The sequence below is a fragment of the Mustela putorius genome, unplaced genomic scaffold, assembly GCF_011764305.1.
Source record: "Mustela putorius furo isolate JIRA1106 unplaced genomic scaffold, ASM1176430v1.1 tig00000461_pilon_pilon_pilon, whole genome shotgun sequence".
In the NCBI taxonomy this organism is placed as follows: Eukaryota; Metazoa; Chordata; class Mammalia; order Carnivora; family Mustelidae; genus Mustela; species Mustela putorius.
This window is the reverse complement of record NW_025421390.1, coordinates 3,476,454-3,497,233: the sequence shown is the minus strand read 5'-3', so window position 1 is coordinate 3,497,233 and position 20,780 is coordinate 3,476,454. Positions and strand designations below refer to the sequence as shown.

Here is a 20,780-nt window from a genome sequence, read left to right as displayed (position 1 = left end):
GACCTTGGGGTCATGGGATTGAGCCCCATGTCAGGCTCCACACTCAGCGAGGAGTCTGCTGAAGATTCTCTCTATCTGCCTCTTAAACCCTACCCCATGTGTTCACTCCCTCTCTCTCAAATAAATAAATCTTTTTTAAAAAAAGGTTGGGGGGAGGGAAGAAAGAAATACTCATTTAATTTGTTAACTGTTAAGAGGTAGGAGATTGGGGAATGAGAATTCTGGAGAGTATTTTTTACAGCTATGAATAAAAATACACTTTGTATAAGAAAAACTTAGTGACTGGTTCAGATTTATATAGTGGCATTATAATTAAGGATCACAGTTAAAGTGGAAATAGAAACTAAAGCAGAAGAATCTTAAAGAACTACAAACTGCTGAATATGAACTAAAGTAAAAATTAGGAAATAAAAATCTCAGTTTACCAACATAGTTTCAGAAGACATATTGTGGAAAGAGAGGGATGATTATATTTAAGTTCATTTTTTAAATAATCTTTTTTTCTTTCTCTTTTTTAGAAAAAGATGAAGAAACTAAAGCTTTTGAAGCACTTCTGTCCAACATTGTCAAGCCAGTGGTAAGTATTGCATGTATTTTCTTAACATTTATATTAAGTATTATTCGCATAGGGTTTTGGTGTATTCTAGTTCAGGCCTTGCTTAAAACTTAATTATATCAGGGGCACCAGACTGGCTCAGTCGGAAGAACACATGACTTTTAATCTTGTGGTCGTAAATTCAAGCCCCACCTGAGTGTAGAGATTACTTAAATAAAAAAAAGAAAAGAAAAGAAAAACTGTAAAAATGTGATATTGATAATGGATCAATGTAGATCTGACATAAGAAAGAATTGTTAGTGAAACAAAATATTCAGTCCATTTTTTAAACTAGGATTTAATGTATGCTGAATGGCATTGAAAATCATTGGAACAAAGATGTAATAAATAGTGTGGGTACAACTAATTACCAGTTTTTAAAAATCATCTACACGATTTCCATAAAAAATATATTCCGTTAACTCCAGATGCAAAAACAGTTACTATAGAAGAGGTTTGTATTTCCCAACCCTTTGTAAGTGTACATGTAATAGAAGAAATAAAATCAGCAGAAGGCAGGCAGCAAACCTGGCTACATAAAATTTTCTGCTTATTTTTTAAATAACCTAAGTAAAGGCTAAGATCTTAATAGGAAAAATACTTGCATCAGATTTGACAAAAGATTAATTTCAAGAACTCATACAAATTGAACTTTTTTAAACCCATTAAACTTCTCTGAAACCATGAGGTCTCATGTCTTAATAAAAAGCTACACAAACAAAAATGGTTTTTGCAGCACAAATATTAATAAAAATAAAACAAAGAATTCATAAATTGGGATATTTTTACAGACAGAATATTTTAATCATTTAAAAATGTGATTTTGGGGGCACCTGGGTGGCTCAGTTGGTTAAGCAACCACCTTCGGCTCAGGTCACAGTCCCGGAGTCTCGTGATCGAGTCCTGCATCAGTCTCCCAGCTCCATGGGGAGTCTGCTTCTCCCTCTGACCTTCTCGCCTCTCATGCTCTCTCTCACTGTCCCTCTCTCTCAAATAAATAAATAAAAATCTTTTTTAAAAAAATGTGATTTTTGAAGACCAAAAACATTCAAAGATGCTATTGTAGGAAACAGTGCTATTGATCAAATTATTTAGATAACCATGATTACAGTCTTATAAAGGAAAGACTTTAGAAAGAGGAAAAAAAATAGAAGGAAAAACCAAAATGTCGCAGTTACTCAGATGGGTCATCTTTCTTTCTCTGCTTTAGGAGCTATAACTTCATTCCATTTTTAAAGTAAGCTAATAGATGTGCCAGTAATTAAGATTAAATTTTTATTTTATTAGTTATGTGTGAACTCCTTTATGGTGAAATATGTAAGTAATGCACAAATATAGGGAGTAGAAATAAATTCCAGTTACCCACTCCTCTGAGTTAGTCCTAACAGTTTGGGTTTCCAGTTTCACTTTATTTGTATGTGTTCGTCCATCGTAATATATTTTTTCTATTGTCTTTTTATGAAAAAGGGATCATACTGTACCCTTTTGTTCTATGGCAGGCTTTTTTCTTTGTGCTGTGCCTTAGCAATCTGTGTCATCATATTATTCTTTCAAGAGCTGCATAGTTGCTCATTCAGTCAGTCACAGTATTGCCATAATGACAACCAATCAAAATACTTATTGAGATCCTATTATATATCAATAAATAAAAAGCAAATATAAAACCAAATCAGATGTGATAGTAAAAAGAGCTTTTACAGAAATAGGGTAATGTGATGCATTACTGAGGAGAGGGGAATTACATTAAATATAGCAATCAGGAGAACCTTCTCTGAGCCTCTGAAGAGTTAGAAAAGTTGAAAACGTTGGAAGGAATGGAAGAGGGAAAGCAGGAATAATCCTGGCAAGTTTGCCAGATAGACCCAATAGACTATGTTTATTGGAACATAGTGCAGTGGAGGAAGGAGAAATACAAGATACAGTGGAAGCAGATGACTGGGCTTTCTCGGGCAGGATAAGCCCATTTATTAAACATTGATAAAAATATTTCTTGATTTACAAAACAAAACCTTCTATCTCTTCCCTGCCCCCCCAAAAAAAAACAACCATGGTAAAATATCTTGTGCTAAGTTACAAAAAAAAAATACTTTGCTTTATTCTTGTATGAAAACAGAAAAGTTGTTGTTACTCTCTTACTACCCTCTCCACAAACGCTTATCTTTTAATTTTATACCATGTTAGGAAATTGAAATAATAAGTACTTACCTAATAAGTACTTATCTAATAAGTATTATGGTCCTACTTTTTCGGACAACACTAAATAGATTTGGATGCTTTAGTTTTCTTCCGTTCTAATCTGAGGTCTCTGAAAAAATTAATCTTATACATGTAAATTAATGTAAACCTACACAGAATTATTTCATAATAATAGCTAATACAAGTTTACTTAGTGTCAGACTCTGTTCAGGGTACTTTGAAAACATGCATTATTTAATTTCTAGAACAACCTTTTGTGTACCCTTTTCCCTATCTTACAGATGAGTAAACTAAAGCAAGAGCAGGTGTTCTTTTTTCTTTTTTTTTTTTTTTAATTTTATTATTCACTTGACAGACAGATCACAAGTAGGCAGAGAGGCAGGCAGAGAGAGAGGAGGAAGCAGGCTCCCCACCGAGCAGAGAGCCCGATGTGGGGCTCGATCCCAGAACCCTGGGATCATGACCTGAGCCGAAGGCAGAGGCCCAACCCACTGAGCCACCCAGGCGCCCAAGAGCAGGTTTGATAAGAAATTCAGTCAATAGCTTTCCAAAATCTATGTCTATCCAAATGTATATCACTAGATTAATAAAAAGAATTTTCAAGCCTTAATAGAATTGGTATTTGAATGAAATAATCGTTAATACTAGCAGCATTTACTTGTTACAGTCTATAATATCAAAAGCATTATTTTTCAGGCCATGAATCTTAAAACAGTTCTTTTAAAGAATTTCTTGGCCAGTAATTTTGTAAAATAAGTCCTGTGTCATAGTAAAATGTCATGTTGTTGGTTTTGTTTTGCTTTTTTTTGTTGTTCATTTTGTTTTTATCTTTACTAAATTACTTGTGATCTGTGAAGTATAGGTTAGGGGTGTGTGTGCGCAAGCACGCACTTGTGTGTGTGTATATCTGTGTTTGTGTGTGTGTGTGTGTGTGTGTGTATGTAGTTGTTTTTGCATGCTCTTGTTCATTAGAGCACCAAACTAAATGTATCACTTACTCTGTAAATATTTGACCACTAATAAAATACCATATGCTGTGCTGAAAGCTGGAAATAGATAGGCATGGCCCCTGCTTTCAGAACTTTGTTTAGTAGATTAGGTCATGCAATAAATGTAAGATTATATCTGTGGAGTGCCAGAACAGAGATAGAGTGCTATAAGAATATATAATAATAGGGGGACTAGGTCTTGACAGGATGTTAAAAGAAATTTCACTAAGGAAGGATGATGAACTGAAATTTATTTTTTATAAGATTATTTATTTATTTGACAGAGAGAGAGCGAAAGTAAACAAGGGAACACAAGCAGGGAGAGTGGGAGAGGGAGAAGCAGGCTTTCTGCAGAGCAGGGAGCGTGATGTGGGGCTCTATCCCAGAACCCTGGGAACATGACCTGAGCCAAAGGCAGACACTTAACACTAAGCCACCCAGATGCCCCAGTGAACTGAAATTTAAAGAAAAAGTAGTGGTTGGGCATTGTGGACTGTGAGGGTTAGTGTGGGGACAGTATTGCAGAGACCAACATTTGAAAAGTACTGAACATAACACATTTGAGGAACCAAAAAAAAAAAAAAGGCAAATTTTATTTCTGAAGTAAGCATACAAATAAAGACTCATTTCAGATGATTTCCAAACTGTATTTTCTACCCTCATTATTCACCACTTTATTTAGAACCACATCTCCTAAGGCATCCTAAAAAATGTTCCAAGTTCACGGTCGCCTGGATGGTCCAATTGGTAGAGCATGCAACTCAATCTTGGGGTCGTGAGCACAAGCCCACATTCATTGGCCATAGAGCTTACTTTAAAAAAAAAAAATTGGGGAAAAAAAAATACCCGAATTTGTAGGTTTTGCTAACAACTAGAACTTTATATAGAAAATCTGTTTCTTAATCTTTTCTAAGTTATTTTCTTCATTGTTTCTCAAAACAAAAAAGGAATTGAATTAAATAGATCCCTTTTGTTCTCTGTTTCCTTTTAGTATATCCATCAGTTATCACATACCTCTCCCAAGTTTTCCTGATCACAATATCAGTATCACCTTACATTTCCTCTTTATCTTTAATGCCAAACTGAAATCCAAGCTTTATCAGTTCTTTTACTTCAGATTTCTAGGATCCACTCTTTCCCAGCTTCCCACATACACACATAGGTACTACATCTTTACACAGGAATTCCACTGTAGCTTTATTGAAGTCCACCTCCCTTTTCTTTTTTTTTTTTTTTAAAGATTTTATTTATTTATTTGAGAGAGATTTATTGAGAGAGATCACAAGCAGGCAGAGAGGCAGACAGAGAGAAAGAGAGCAGAGAGCCTGATACGGGGATCGATCCCAGGACTCCGAGTTCATGTCCTGAGCCGAAGGCAGCAGCTTAACCCGCTGAGCCACCCAGGCGCCCTCCACCTCCCTTTTCTTTACAACCCTTTAATAATCCTTTGAAACCGGCACTAGATAACAGCATTTTTACGCATTGTTCAGATTGCAACATGAAAAAAACCATTACTCTTGTTTTTCAAGACTTGACTGTCTTCCTCTTTCCTTTGTGATCTTCTTAATGGTCCTTTGTGTTTCTCTTTTCCCCTAAATCTGTGGTTCCCATGGGAGTGAAATTACTAGAGTACTTTTCAAAATACACACTCATACATGTTCTTTGGACACCAGGTTATAAGTATAAACTTAGGGAAACAAATTACTCGTTCCTATAATAATTACCCATTTCTTTTCTACCAAATTATATCCCAAACCAAATCCTTTAAAATTTTATTTAAAGTTCATTTCTCATGAAGTTTTCCACAGCAACCCCAATGTAATTACTCCTTTTTTGCGCCTTAACATTTATGTGCAAGTAATAAAATACCATTTTAATAGACTGAGTTGGGATCAAAACTTTTTCTGTAAAAGCAGATTCCTAGAAAAGTTGAAATTAGCAGTGTGTCTGAATTTTTTTAAGTATATTTTCTAAATTCAACAATATATCCTGGAAGTCTATTTAGTTAAATGTTAGAAGTATAGGTTAGTTAGAAATTTTGCTGATAGTATTCTACCAATGTTAATTTCTTAATTTTCACAAAATTACATTATTATGTAAGATACTAATAGAGGAAGCTGGGCAACGGGTATACAAGCCCTCTGTATACTTACTATCGTCCCAACTTTTATGTAAATTTAGATTTACTCCAAAATGAAAGACTTTTTAAAAATATTATATTTGATTAGTTATGGTAAATAAATCATCTCATTCAGCCACTCACTTTTGTATGTGAGACCTGGGACCCTAAAGGTTTGAGAGTTCAGTATCATCAAGCAAATTAGTGGCAAGTCTTTTGCCTTCCTCCTTAAGTTCCTCTCTACCACCTATACTTTTAAGTCAACTTCAAAAAGTAGACACCAGTTCATGCTTCTGGCTGACCTACCTTCAGAGTATTATTCACTTACTTTTTCTCACAGTTTAACAGTTAGGATAATCTCATAAAATCAGATTCTAAGTACAGTATACTTGAAAGTACATACAAATTTAGTGTACTTGAAAGGTTGTACATATATGTATGTTAACAGTAGGTTTCTTTAAAAAAAAAAAAAAAGCTACAGTAACCTATAGTTAAAGGTTAATAGCCAGATGGACATGGTTAAAACAAAGAATCATTTTAAGCACATTTTAAATGAAACATAGTACTAAGACATTTATAAGGTAGTATGACAGTAAGTAAAATATATTTCTGTGCTTTAACAGAAGCAGAATATATACAGGAATAAAATTTAAATTTATTCAGGCTTTAAGAACTTTGAGAAGGGGAAAATGCCATGCTTGTGTAGAGACTGATTATACTGCCCAATTAAGATAGGGGTCGTCCTCATCCTAGTGGTCGGTGGTTTTATATTTAGAAACACTGGGATAGTCATTAAATATAATTTTTTTAAGATTTTATTTATTTGACAGAGAGTGACAGAGAGAGAGAGGGAACATAAGCAGGGGCAGTGGGAGAGGGTCTGCTCTGCTGAGCAGAGCCTGATGAGGGGCTCAATCCCAGGACCCTGGGTTCATGACCTGAGCTGAAGGCAGACTGAGTCACCCAGGCACCCGTAAATAGAGATAATTTTAAAGCAAGCTTTTACATTAGAGTCTAGGTGTGATCTGATAAATTTTCTTACCAATCTTTAGTTTAATCCTTAGGCTTTTTCCCTCTTTATTACATTTTTATTATAAAAGAATACATATGCAAAAATTATTCCAGTAATCCAAAATGTACAAAATACTACAAAGACCTTCTGTTTTTTTTCTCACAACTCTCCCTGTATCCCACCACACATATGCACAAAATCCCCGAAGGTGAGAATTAGTACATTTGTACAGTATATTTCCAGATACTGGTGTGCATTTTTAAATTTTTTTTAACATAACTGAGATCATAGCATGCATACTGCTTTGTAGCTTCCCTTTTCCCCCATTACATAGCATCAGTATATTAAGGACATGTTTAAATGTCAGCACATAAATATTTTCCTCATTGCTTTTTGAACACCTGCATAGTAATGTGTTAAGAAACTGTGCTCATACTTCCAATTTCTTGCCATTAGTAACAGTGCTGCAGTAAATATTCTTAAGTACATGTATTTATGTATGTAAGTTCATAGGCTATTTCCCTGAAAAAAGTTCAGGAATGGAATTATTGAACTATAAGCACATTGTAAATTTTTATATTGGTTCCCAAGTAGCTCTACACAGGGATCTTACCAGTATATACTCTTAACTACATTTAAGAGAGTGCCCATTTCTCCAAACAGTTAAATACAGTGTCTATTACTAGCTCTTTAATCTTCCTAATGTGTTAGTTGAAAGGTTGTACCTTATTTTAATTTACATTTATTTATGATTATAGTTACTCAAAAATAAACTCAAAATGCATTAAAGACCTAAACTTGAAACCTAAAAACCTAAAACTCCTAGAAGAAAACATGGACAGAAATTTCTTTGACATTATTTGTAGAACATTTTTCTGCATCTGTCTCCTTAGGCAAGGGCAGCAAAACAAAATTAAAATGTTGAGACTAGACCAATATGACATAGCTGAAAATTTACACCTCTCAGAATGACTAAAATTAAAAAAGACAGGAAATAACAGGCATTGGCTGGGGTGTGGAGAAAAGGGAGCCCTTGTATACTTTTCGGTGGGAATGCAAATTGGTATGGCCATTATGGAAAACCATATGGAGGTTCCTCAAAAAATCAAGAGAACTACCATATGATGCAGTAATTCCATTACTAGGCATTTATCCAAAGAAGAAAAAAACACTAATTCAAAAATATATATGCACTCCTATGTTACAGCATTATTTATAATAGCTAAGATATGGAAGCAGTCCAAGTAGCCATCCACAAATGAATGAGTAAAGATGTGGTATGTATATTACCATATATACAGTGGAATATTACTCAGTCATAAAAAATGAAATGTCACCATTTTCAGCAACATGGATGGACCTAGGTGGTATAATACTAAGTGAAATAAGTCAGAGAAAGACAGACATTGTATGATTTCACTCATATGTGGAGTTTAAGAAACAAAACCGATGAGCAAACAAAGAAGTAGAGACCAAATAACAGACTCTGAAATACAGAGAACAAACTGGTGGTTGCCAGGGGGGATGCGAGTTTGGGGATGTTAAAGTAAATAAAGGGGATTAAGAATACACTTAAGGGAGCACCTGGGTGGCTCTTGATTTGAGCATGAAGCCTGCTTAAGATTCTTTCCCTCTCCCTCTGGCCCTCCCTCTCTGCTCTCTTTCTTTCTTTCTTTCTCTCTTTCTCCCTCTCTTCTTCTCTCCTTCCCTCCCTCTCCCTCTGGCCCCCCTCTGCTCTCTCTCTCTTTCTCCCTCTCTCCTTCCCCCTCTCTCCTTCCTTCCCTCTCCCTCTCTAAAAAATAATAATAATAATAATAATAATGCACATCATGGTGAGCACTTAGAAAGTGTCAGATTGTTGAGTTACTATATTGCACATCTGAAAGGAATATAACACTGTATGTTGATTATACTTCAACCCATTTCTCTAAACCCTTACCTTAACACAATGAAGATGTTACTAGCTTTTTAATCTTCTAATCTGTTGGATGAAAAGTGATACCTTGTTTTAGATTACCATTTATTTTTATGAATGCTTTTCACATCATTTCTTATATTTATATTTCTTTGATTGGTCCATGACCTTTGCTCATTTTTCTCTGTTCTTTATCTTACTGTAAGACACTTTCTACATTGAGGAAATGAACCTTTTCAATACATTACAAGTGGACTTTTTCTATTCTTTTTTAACTGTACATGGTGTTTACACTAATAGTTTTGAATGGCCCATAATGGTCTTTAAATTTTTATTGAACCCATCTGCCCTTTGGTAACAGATTATATCTCATCTACAAATGGACAGGTTTCTATTTGTGGGCCATTTTATGAAAGTAGATACAAATATATTTTATTTAATCTTGAAACCTCATTAAATTTTCACTGTTCGTTATTCACATTACAGTTGTTTCAAAGAGCTTTTAAATATTATGTTTTTGCAGGCGTCAGACATCCAGGCAAGGACAGTAGTACTTACCTGGTCACCTCCTTCCAGTTTCATTAATGGTGAAACAGATGACACTACTGTACCAGAGCTCTATAGTTACGAAATTCTGGTCTCAAGTACTGGAAAAGACGGGAAATACAAAAGTGTTTATGCGTAAGTACTTGTTATGTTTTACTCCTCCCATTATGTAAGTTAGTGATTTATCATAAAGAGTTTAATACTAATTTTGTTCTGCTTTTCCCTCTCAGTGCTTTTATTTTGAATCTATAAATTAACAAGTGATACTGATTTCAATGTATATAGTCCAAATACCAGCTGATAAACGTCTGTCTCCTACCGCTTGAAATAATGCTTTCATTGGCTACATTCAGCATTAGTATTTTTCAGTAGGCTCCCTTGTAGATATTTCATTATTCGCATATTCCTGAGACATTAATATAAATTGCTGTATGTAGAAGCCCAGAATGGAAATAGGGAACCATTAGATTGTGAACTCATGAAATATAATGCTTCTCTAAAGAGTTGGATTTAACTGTTAATATGTCAAGCTAATACCCTATTGTAAAATGAATTTAGTACCATTGTTCCTCATTTGTATGTTGGTATGTTAATAATCATATTTTGAAAACCTATCATAGTTCTCTTTCCTTGGCTGAAAAGTGTTAAAATACACCCAAAAGCCTTGGAAAGAGTCAGTGGCTAAAACTGTGACATTTATGACTGACACTTGTAAAATAAATAATTTTTTGTCCTTATTCATATAGAAGTTGCTTATCTAATGAAAAAATAAAGAGTGAAGTTGATTACTAATAATAATTTAAACACTGGGAATATTATAAAGGAAGTGATTAGTCACTTGAATGATCATAATTAACATAGAACACTGGACACATCAACCTTCTTGATACCTTTTCAAAAAATAGCTAATATAAGGAAAAGAGGAAAGTGAAACTGCTCCAGTATTTACTATCTAGTTACATAAGGTTAGAAAAATATCCTGTCTCCTCCTCTCTATTGACATTTCCTTGTATTTATTCTATCGTGTATCTTAAAAGAGACAAAGCTACCTACAGGGTAAATAGGGGATAAAGGATCATCAACAGAAGGTTTCTTTTTGTGGTAATGGCTGTTTCTAGTTAGATGGCTGCTTGCTAGGAGGAAGCATTTACCTCCATTTGCAGCCTGATCAAAGAGACAAGAGGATTATTAGTCACCTTCTTTACACCAATTCAGGTCTCTCTCTGAGGAGGCTACTACAACTGCCCAATTCTTTCCTCAGTGGGATGTGTTTTCTTATATTTATTGGTTTTGATTTGAGAAATGGTGGGGGGGGGGGAAGGTCCATAAAGTGGAGAGGAAAGAAACTTGGCTAAAGGAAAAGGAACAGAGAACGGTGGTTTTTAAAAAAAAGAAGTAGAAAATGGACTGGTTTTTGGCCACATATATAAGTAATAGTTGTAACAAGTGATTATTTTAAGAATATGTGCTATTAGGGACACCTGGGTGGCTCAGTGGGTTAAGCTGCTGCCTTCAGCTCAGGTCATGATCTCAGGGTCCTGGGATCGAGTCCCGCATCGGGCTCTCTGCTCAGCAGGGAGCCTGCTTCCTTATCTCTCTCTCTCTCTGCCTGCCTCTCAGTGTACTTGTAATTTCTCTCTGTCAAACAAATAAATAAAATCTTTAAAAAAAAAAAAAGAATATGTGCTATTATATTTAAAAATGTGAAAATGTAGTAGTACCCATGAGTGAAATACTTTACATCAAAATATTCACTTTTTTAATGATATGCTCATTAAACTAATATTTTACATAAGATTCCATTTTATAGTCTAACAAAATGCAGAAGTGACACACTCCTTGTAAAAACTTGGTGCTTTTGATTTCAGTAATATACAGGTTATTTAGCATTTTAATTGTGAAAGATGAATTTTTAAATAACTCAAACTGGTTTCATTTCTTTAATCTAAATACCTTCCCTGACTACACACACATACACACACACACAAATAAGTCTGGCTTATACCATTGATTTGCTTAGGACACCTTTTGTTTTTTTGGGGGGGGGGGTTGTTGGTTTTTTTTTTTAATTTAGTGATTCATCACTTACATACAGCACCCAGTGCTGAACATAAAAGCCTAATACTTAATACTGATCATCCATTTAGCCCATCCCTGCACTTCCCTCCATCATCCCTCAGTTTGTTCTCCACCCTTAAAAGTCTCTTAGAATACTGCTTCTCTCTCTTTCTCTTTTTGCCTTCCCAAATGTTCATCTGTTTCTTAAATTCTACATATGAGTGAAATCATATGGTATTTATCTTTCTCTAATTTATTTCACTTAGCATAATACACTCTAGTTCCATCCACGTCATTGCAAATGGTAAGGTTTCTTTTTGATGGCTGAGTAATATGCCTGAGTGTGTATGTATGTGTATGTGTGTGTGTGTGTCTGTCTAACATCTTTATCCATCCATCAGTGTATGGACATCTGGGCTCTTTCCATAATTTGGCTGTAGTTGATACTGCTGCCATAAACATTGGGATGCATGTACCCCTTCAAATCAGTATTTTTGTATCCTTTGGTTAAATACCTAGTTGTGCAATTGCTGGGTTATAGGGTTAGTTCTATTTTAACTTTTTGAGGAACCTCCATAGTGTTCTCCAGAGTAGCTGTACCAGTTTGCATTCCCACCAACAGTATAGAGGGTTTCCCTTTCTCCACATCTTCACCGACATCTGTTGTTTCCTGTGTTGTTAATTTTAGCCATTCTGACAGGTGTGAGATGGTGGTTATGATTTGTTTCCCTGATGATGAGTAATATTAAGCATCTTTTCATGAAAAGTGTCCATTAGCCATCTAGATGTCTTCTTTGGAAAAGTATGTATTCACATCTGCCCATTTCTTAACTGGATTATTTGTTTGGGGGATGTTGAGTTTGATAAGCTCTTTATAGATTTTGGATAATAATCCTTCATCAAATATGTCATTTGTAAATATCTTCTCCCATTCCATAGGCTACCTTTTCGTTCTGTTGATTGTTTCCTTCACTATGCAGAAGCTTTTTATCTTGATGAAATCCCAGTAGTTCATGCTTGCTTTTATTTCCCTTGCCTTCAGTGATATGTCTAGAAGAAATTGCTGTGGCTAAGGTCAGAGGTTGCTGCCTGTTTTCTCCTCTATTCCTATCTCATGTTTAGGTCTTTCATCCATTTCTAATTTTGTGTGTGGCATAAGAAAGTGATCCAGTTTCATTCTTATGCATGTGGCTATCCAGTTATCCCAACACCATTTGTTGACGAGATTATCTTTTTTCCACTGGATATTCTTTCCTGTTTTGTCAAAGATGAGTTGAACATATAGTTGTGGGTCCATTTCTGGATTTTCTCTTCTGTTCTATTGATCTATGTGTCTGTTTTTCCACTAGTACCATACTATCTTAATGACAGCAGCTTTGTAGTAGAGCTTCAAGCCCAGAATCGTGATGCCCCCAGCTTTGCTTTTGTTTTTCAGGATTGCTTTAGCTATTTGATGTCTTTTGTGATTCCATACAAATTTTAGGGTTGTTTGTTCTAGTTCTGTGAAAAATGCTGGAGGTACTTTGATAGGAATTGCATTAAATGTATAGATTGCTTTGGACAGTATAGACATTTTAACAATGTTTGTTCCTCCAGTCTATGAGTGTGGAATGTTTTTCCATTTCTTTGCATCCCCATCAATTTCTCTCAAAGTTTTCAGAGTACAGATCTTTTACCTCTTTGGTTAAGTTTATTCCTAGGTATCGTACAGTTTTTAGTGCAGTTGTAAATGGGATCAATTCCTTGACTTCTTTTTCTGCTGATTCATTATTGGTAAATAGAAACGCAAAAAATTTCTGTACCTTGATTTTATATTCTGCAACTTTGCTGAAGTCATTTTCAATTTTTTGGTGGAGTCTTTTGGGTTTTCTACGTAAGAGTATTGCATCATATGCAAATAGTGAAAGTTTGACTTCCTCCTTGCCAGTTTGGGCACCTTTTTTTTTTGTTGTTGTCTGATTGCTGAAGCTAAGACTTCCAGTACTATTTTAAATAATAATGATGAAAGTGGACATCTCTGTCTTGTTCCTGACTGTAGAGGAAAAGCTCTCAGTTTTTTCCCACTGAGGATATTAGCTGTGGGTCTTTTGTGTATGGCCTTTATGGTGTTGAGGTATGTTCCATCTATACCTATTTTGTTTTGAGGGTTTTTATCAAGAACGGATGCTATAAAATTTTGTCAAATGCTTTTTCTGCATCATGTGGTTCTTAACCTTTCTTTTATTCATGTGGTATATCACCCTGATTGGTTTGCAAATATTGAACCACCCCTGCAGCCCAGGAATAAATCCCACTTGATTGTGGCAAATAATTCTTTTACTGTACTATTGGGTTTCTCTTGTTGAGATTTTTTGCATCCATGTTCATGAGGGATATTGGCCTGTAATTCTCCTTTTTGATGGGGTCCTTGTCTGGTTTTGGAATCAAGGTAATGCTAACCTCATAGAATGAGTTTGAAAGTTTTCCTTCTACTTATGTTTTTTGCAACAGTTTGTCAGAAGTATAGGTGTTAACTCCTTTAAATGTCTGGTAGATTTCCCTTGGAAAGCCATCTGGCCCTGGGCTTTTGATGGTTGGAAGATTTTTAACTACAGATTCAATGTCCTTATTGGTTATGGGTCCATTCAAACTTGTATATCTTCCTCTTTCCGTTTTGGTAGTTTGTATATTTCTAGGAATTTGTCTCTTTCTTCACTTGCCTAGCTTGATGGCATGGAATTTTTCATAATATTCTCTTAAAATTGTTTGTATGTCTGTGCTGTTGGTTGTGATCACTCCTATTTCATTCATGATTTTATTACTTGAGTCCTTTCTCTTTTTGATAAGTCTGGCCTAGCAGTTTATCAGTTTTATTAATTATTTCAGAGAACCAGCTCTTAGTTTCATTGATCTGTTCTACTGGGGATTTTTGTTCTTTTTTCTGTATTGCTTATTTCTGCTCTAATATTTATTATTTTCCTTCTTCTGTAGGCTTTAGGCTTTATCTGCTATTCCTTTTCTAGCCCTTTTAGGTATAAGGTTAGGTTGTGTATCTGAGACTTTTCTTGCTTTTTGAGGTAGGCTTGTATTGCAAGGACCTCTTAGGTCCTCTTAGGATCACCTTGTTTTAGACTGTCATGTTTTCATTTTTACTTCATCTCATTGAAGTTTTTTTATTTCTTCTTCGATTTCCTGGTTAACCCATTCATTCTTTCATTGGATGTTCTTTAACCTCCATGTATCTGTATTCTTTCAAAATTTTTTCTTATGGTTGACTTCAAGTTTCATAGCATGGTGGTCTGAAAATACGTATGGTATGATCCTAGTCTTTTTGTACCAGTTGAGGCCTGATTTATGACCCAGTATGTGATCTTTTCTGAAGAAAGTTCCATGTATACTTGAATGCATGTTCTGCTGCGTTAGGATAAAATGCTCTGAATGTGTCTGATAAGTCCATCTCATCCAGTGTGTTATTCAAAGCCCTTGTTTCCTTGTTGATCTTCTGCTTAGATGATCTGTTCATTTGTAAGTGGGGTGTTAAAGTCTCCTATTATTATATTATCAATGAGTTTCTTTAAGTTTGTTATTGATTTATATATTTGGGTGCTCCCAGGTTGGGGGCATAAGTCTTTACAATGTTAGATCTTCTTGATGAATAGACCCCTTAATTATGAATAGACCCCTTCTTCATTTCTTATTACAGTCTTTGGTTCAAAATCTAGTTTGATATAAATTTGGGTACTCCAGCTTTCTTTTGGTGTCCATTAGCATGATAGATGATTCTCCATCCCCTCACTTTGAATCTGCAGCTCTCTTTAGGTTTAAAATGAGTGTCTTGTAGGCAGCATATAGATGACTCTTACTTTTTTATCCATTCTGTTACTGTGTCTTTTGATTGGGAGCATTTAGTCCATTTACATTCAGAGTAATTATTGATAGAAAGGAGTTTAGGTGCTGTTGCATTACTTGTAAAGGTATGTTTCTGATGATGGCCTCTGTTGCTTTCTAGACTTTGTTGTTTTTGGTCTTTTTCTCCCTATTCAAAGAGTTTAATACCTCTTGCAGGGCTGGTTTAGTTGTCACGAACTCCTTTTGTTTTTGTTTGTCTGGGAAATCGTTCTATTGTGGATAGACAGCCTTGCTGGATAAAGTATTCTTGGCTTCATTTTTTTTCCCATTCAGCATGTCAGATATATGCTGCCATTCTCTTCTGCCTGCTAAGTTTCTGTGGACAGGTCTGCTGCAACCTTGTATTCCCTTGTAGGTTAAGGACTTTTTTTTCCCTCGCTGCTTTCAGGGTTCTTTCCTTGCCTGTGTTTTCATGTGTGTGTGAATTTGACTATGATGTGTCTTTCTTAGTCATGGCTGGCTTTTGTTGAATTTAATGCGAGTTCTCTCTGCTTCTTGGGTTTCGATGTCTGTTTCCTTCCTCCAGATTAAGGAACTTTTCAGCTATAATTTGCTCAAATAAAACCTTCTGCCCTTTTTCTTCTTCTTCTGGGACTCCTCTATGATCAAATGTCACTATGTTTTTAAGGAGTCACTGAATACCCTAACTCAACATTCATGATCCTATACCTTTATTTCCTCCTCCTTTTCAGCTTCATTATTTTCCATAATTTTATCTTCTATATCTGTATTCTCTGCTTCATCCATCCTTATTATCATTGCATCCAGTGGATTTTGCCTTTTGGTTATACCATTTTTTATTTTGGCCTGACAAGTTTTTAGTTCTTTTATCTTTGCAGTAAGGGATTCTGTAGTATCTTCTGTGCTTTTCTCAAGCCCAGCTAGTATCCTTATAATTGTTGTTTTAAATTCTTATTCGGGCATCTTATTTATATCTGTATTGATTAAGTCCCTGACTGTTACTTCTTCCTGTTCTTTCTTTTAGGGTGAATTCCTCTGTTTTATCAATTTTGGGGATGATTCTTAGGAAAGCCTCTTTTTCTCCTGCTCCTGAGAGTTAATTGGCTATATTAAGAAGAGGTTAAAAAAGAAAGAAAAAGAAAAAAAATAAGGTTTTATACTCTCTTGGGCCTGGTGATTCAGGAGGTGTTTCAGAGTGTGCACTCTGCAGTTTTGTTTTGGCTGCTGCTTCCTACATGTCAGTCCTCTACAGAATTCTCTTTGCCTGTAGTAGGTGGTATTTGGTAATGGCAGGTTTTAACTAGTGTGTTTTGGTCTGCTTGTTGAAAGAAGCTAGATCCATCCAAAAAAAAAAAAAAAGAAAGAAAGAAAGAAACGAGATTCTAGATCCTATTTCCCCTAGAACTGAAGCTTTGCAGCACTCTATGATTAGTAGACTTGGTACATGTGAGGGGTTTGTGCTAGTCTTCTGGCAGATGGTCCTGCTGCACTGATTCTCAGGCGGGCTTGCCCTAGTGGAGATGTACTTGGAGGGTACTGGGGCCTGGGGTGGGGGGCAGTGCTTGGTGTAAGTAGCTCCAGCCTCTACTAGGAGGGCGTTGGGTGGTGCTGTGTTGCTCACTGAAGTTGGTTAGTGCTGATGGGTATGGGGGAAATGGTGTTGCCCTGCTTTCCGACCCATACTGGGGAGTTTGTGTCTGCCACTCTTCAGGGACCCCTCTCAGAAAAGCAGTCACCCCTCTTGTGTTTCAGCTTCTGTCAGATCCCTGCCTTCACCCTGTCTCTCTCAGGTGGCACAGCACCCCCTATGTTTTATCTCAGGCATGGGGCTGGGTTTCAAAACTCCCAATTTTATGGACTCATGCTGATCCTCTGGGGGAGGGTCTTGCCATGCTGTGGCCAGTGCCAGTTTGCCCCAGTAAAGCAGTCCCACAACTGCACAGTGGCTCCGAACTTATGGTAAAGTGCAGCAAAAAGCATCACCAAGGTTTGCTGCCCTCAGCCAGTGTCTGTATTCCCATGTTAGTGAACAGGGATGCACATTGGTGCTGTCAGTTCTTTTGCCCCCAGAGAGGCCATCCACCATTCCCAAATGCATTTCAAAAAAGGGAACTGTTCTTCCCTGTGTGACCCAGGGCATCCTCAGACCACACTGCCCACTCCCAGGTCTCTGCCCTTCTTCCCCACCAGAGCACTGCTAAGTCTGCCAGGCACAACCCCACCAATGGCACAGACTTATCAAACTTAAGACTTTGAGCTCTGCTGCTTATAAAAATTTGCCATAGTCAGCCCCCTTCTTTTTTTAGTCACTGGTGTGGGGGAAGATTTTTTTTCTTGTGCAGACTCCTGCCTGCTGCTTCACTTTTTTGTTTCTCTCTCTCTCTCTCTCCTCTTTCCATGATCAAGGCTCCCGCCCCTCTACAGCACCTACAGCTGTTCTTTCCCCAGATGAACTCTCCACAGCTCTTACCTTCCACAAGGTGGCCATTTTGTTCTCTCGGTCCTCAGTTTGATTTTTTTGTGTGTTTAGAATGATTTGTTATTTATCTAACCTTATTGGAGGGAATAGGCAACTGTAGGAGCCCCTACTCCTCCACCATCTTAACTCCTCTGTGCACCCACTGTTTGGACACCTTTCTGTTTTAAAGTGGTATGGAGGTATATAACTTAAGTTTGGTATATAGTCTTATTACACAAATTCTGTATTGATGGAATCTGAATATGATTACAACTGGTAAAATAAGAAACAGTGTAATTTCATAAACTGCCACAAACTGAAGCGTATATAATGTAAATCCTCTGGAAATTCTTCATCAGACTGTTAAATGTTCCTTTTTTTCCCCCAGAGGAGAAGAAACAAGTGTCACTTTAAATGAACTCAAACCAGCTACAGATTACCATGCAAAGTAAGGAATGTCTACATGTTGTCTTAGTATGATATGATAGAGCATAGGTAGTTTTTTAAATAATTTCATTAAAAGCCTGGAATATAATATAATTATTAATTTGGGGGATTAAAATCATGAATTTGTGGACTTTGGTTTCTCTTTTGGTACAGTTATTAACACGTTGCCCAAAAAAACCAAAAACATTTAACTGAAATGTTATGTTGAAGTGTTAGTTATCCTGTTTATAGGACCTTGGGATTGGAATGAATGTACAGATAATAAGTTTAATATGTCTGCATATTATATGCAAATGGAAAACTCCCTGCTTTTAAAATTTTTGCAGAACAGAAGCATTAATAATTGTTGATTTATAATTAATGTATTTTTACTACATCATGTTTTAGAAAGAGTTTGGGATATTAAATTAAAATTTCACAGCACTGAGGGGTGGCTGGCTGGCTCAATCAGTGGAGCATGCAACTCTTGATCTTGGGGTTGTGAGTTCAAGCCCCACATTGGATATAGAGATTACTTAAAAATAAAATCTTCTTAGAAAATTCACAACATTTAACTGAGAGGTAACTTAAATACTGTTTTATTCTGCATAGTTCTATTATAATTTACCAACATTTTACATACTAAAGCCTCCCCAGCTAGGACTCATTAATCTATATTTGGTTAGTCACCCCATTTGTGGTTGGGGTTATTCCTATTAAACTATTAAATTAAGTCTTCAATAATATTTTCTGTGGATAAAGCCAAAGTATTGTCCAACTTAGCACTTTCAAACTGTAGGCTGCAACCATTATTAAATGATGAAATTTGGGGGTTATAGTCAGCATTTTTTAATTAAATAATCAAATAAAATAGAATCGATCTATATATATCCCTTAGGGATAGTTGCAGAATACTTTTCTTTCTTGTGTGTGTGTATGAGCAAGTACATATCATATAGTTGTGATATGTTGTCACAACTTAAGATGTATTTCTTACTTTGTGTTACAGTCAAGAAATAGGATGAAGCCTCTGGTCTATCCTGTATTTTTTTTAAAGAGCCATCTTTTACTTTGACGCGGACTTTTTTTTTTCTTTTAAAGACTTTATTTTTAAGTAATCTCTACACCCAACTTGGAGCTTGAAACCCCAGCCTGGAGATCAAGAGTCACATATCTTACCAGCTGAGCTAGCCAGGTGCCCACCCTTGTTTTCTTGATAGAACATTTGGAAGACACTTTACTGATTTGCAAGTACTTAAAGCTGATGCCTATTGAAGGTAGTATACAATTATTCTACTGTTCAAAACTATTTATTTTTATCGCCATAGAGTCCAGGCAGAATACAATTCTATGAAGGGAACTCCTTCAGAAGCTGAAAGCTTTACCACCTTAAGCTGTGAACCTGACATACCTAATCCACCCAGGATAGCCAATCGGACCAAAAATTCACTCACTTTGCAATGGAAGGTAAGAATATTATTTAGAGTACTTTCCAACTGGACATTTACTCCTTCCTCTCCCCTCCCCAATTTCAGTTGTTCTTGTCTAGAAACAAAAAAGAACTTTAAGGTAACTTGTTCTTGTTCTTTACATACACTAAATCTTAAAATAATACTCTTAATGGTTTTTTCTTACTATGTGTAAATACAGCAGAAAAGACTGGTATATAATTAGCAGTCCTTACAATACTGGACATGGGATGGCATTGAGAGTCTCAGCAGTGCTTCTAAAGTTCATTACAATGCCTTTATATCCTAAATTTTATCATAAAATGAAGTTCATAGTAACTAGACTCATAGTTTTAAAAATATACGGGGGGGCGCCTGGGTGGCTCAGTGGGTTAAGCCTCTGCCTTCAGCTCAGGTCATGATCTCAGTGTCCTGGAATCAAGCCCCACATTGGGCTCTCTGCTCAGCAGGGGCCTGCTTCCCCCCTCTCTCTCTGCCCGTCTCTGTCTACTTGTGATCTTTGTCTGTCAAATAAATAAAATCTTTTAAAAAATTAAAAAAATAAAAATAAAAATATAGGGGGAAAGGAGTCAAGATGGCAGAAGAATAGCAGGCTGAGATGACATCAGGTTGCAGGAATTCAGTTATATAGTTATCAAACCATTCCGAACACCTACAAATCAAACAGGAGATCAAAGAGAAGAAGAGCAGCAATTCTAGATACAGAAAATCAACCACTTTCTGAAAGGAAAGACGTGTGGAGAAGTGAATTTGAACCGACTAGAAGATAGACCAAGAGGGGAGGGATCGGCTCCCAGCAAGCAGTGCAGCAGTGGAACACAAAATCAGAACTTTTAAAAGTGCTCCACTGAGAGACATCACTCCAGAGGCTAAATGGGTCTGGAGCCCTCACGGGGGCAGCGTGATCTCAGGTCCCATGGGGTCACAGAAGGATCAGGGTGTCTGAGGGTAGCGGAGCTCGCAGGTATTAGAGCGGGGAAGCCGGCTACAGAGAAGGGAGCTCTGAGGAGTGAGCTCTCTACCTTAAACTATGATCTGTGGCACAGTCAGGCCACTGCTCTTTAAGTAGGGACCCCACAAGTGGCAGATCCAGGGAGAACCCCCTGGAAGAGCAGAGCAGCAGGAATCTGCTGGGTTTGGAGACTCCA

General features: G+C 36.4%; 1 protein-coding gene across 5 annotated transcripts in view; it reads left to right on the top strand.

Annotated features, from left to right (window-relative positions):
* FNDC3A (fibronectin type III domain containing 3A) overlaps nt 1-20,780 on the top strand; it is a 172,922-nt gene that overhangs the window by 108,748 nt on the left and 43,394 nt on the right. For all 5 annotated transcript variants that reach the window (XM_004775260.3, XM_004775258.3, XM_004775259.3 and 2 more), the window contains 4 exons: nt 519-577; nt 9,350-9,507; nt 18,126-18,185; nt 19,492-19,630. In XM_004775260.3, the coding sequence (XP_004775317.1) occupies nt 519-577; nt 9,350-9,507; nt 18,126-18,185; nt 19,492-19,630 (416 nt within the window). The remainder of the gene's footprint in view (nt 1-518; nt 578-9,349; nt 9,508-18,125; nt 18,186-19,491; nt 19,631-20,780) is intronic.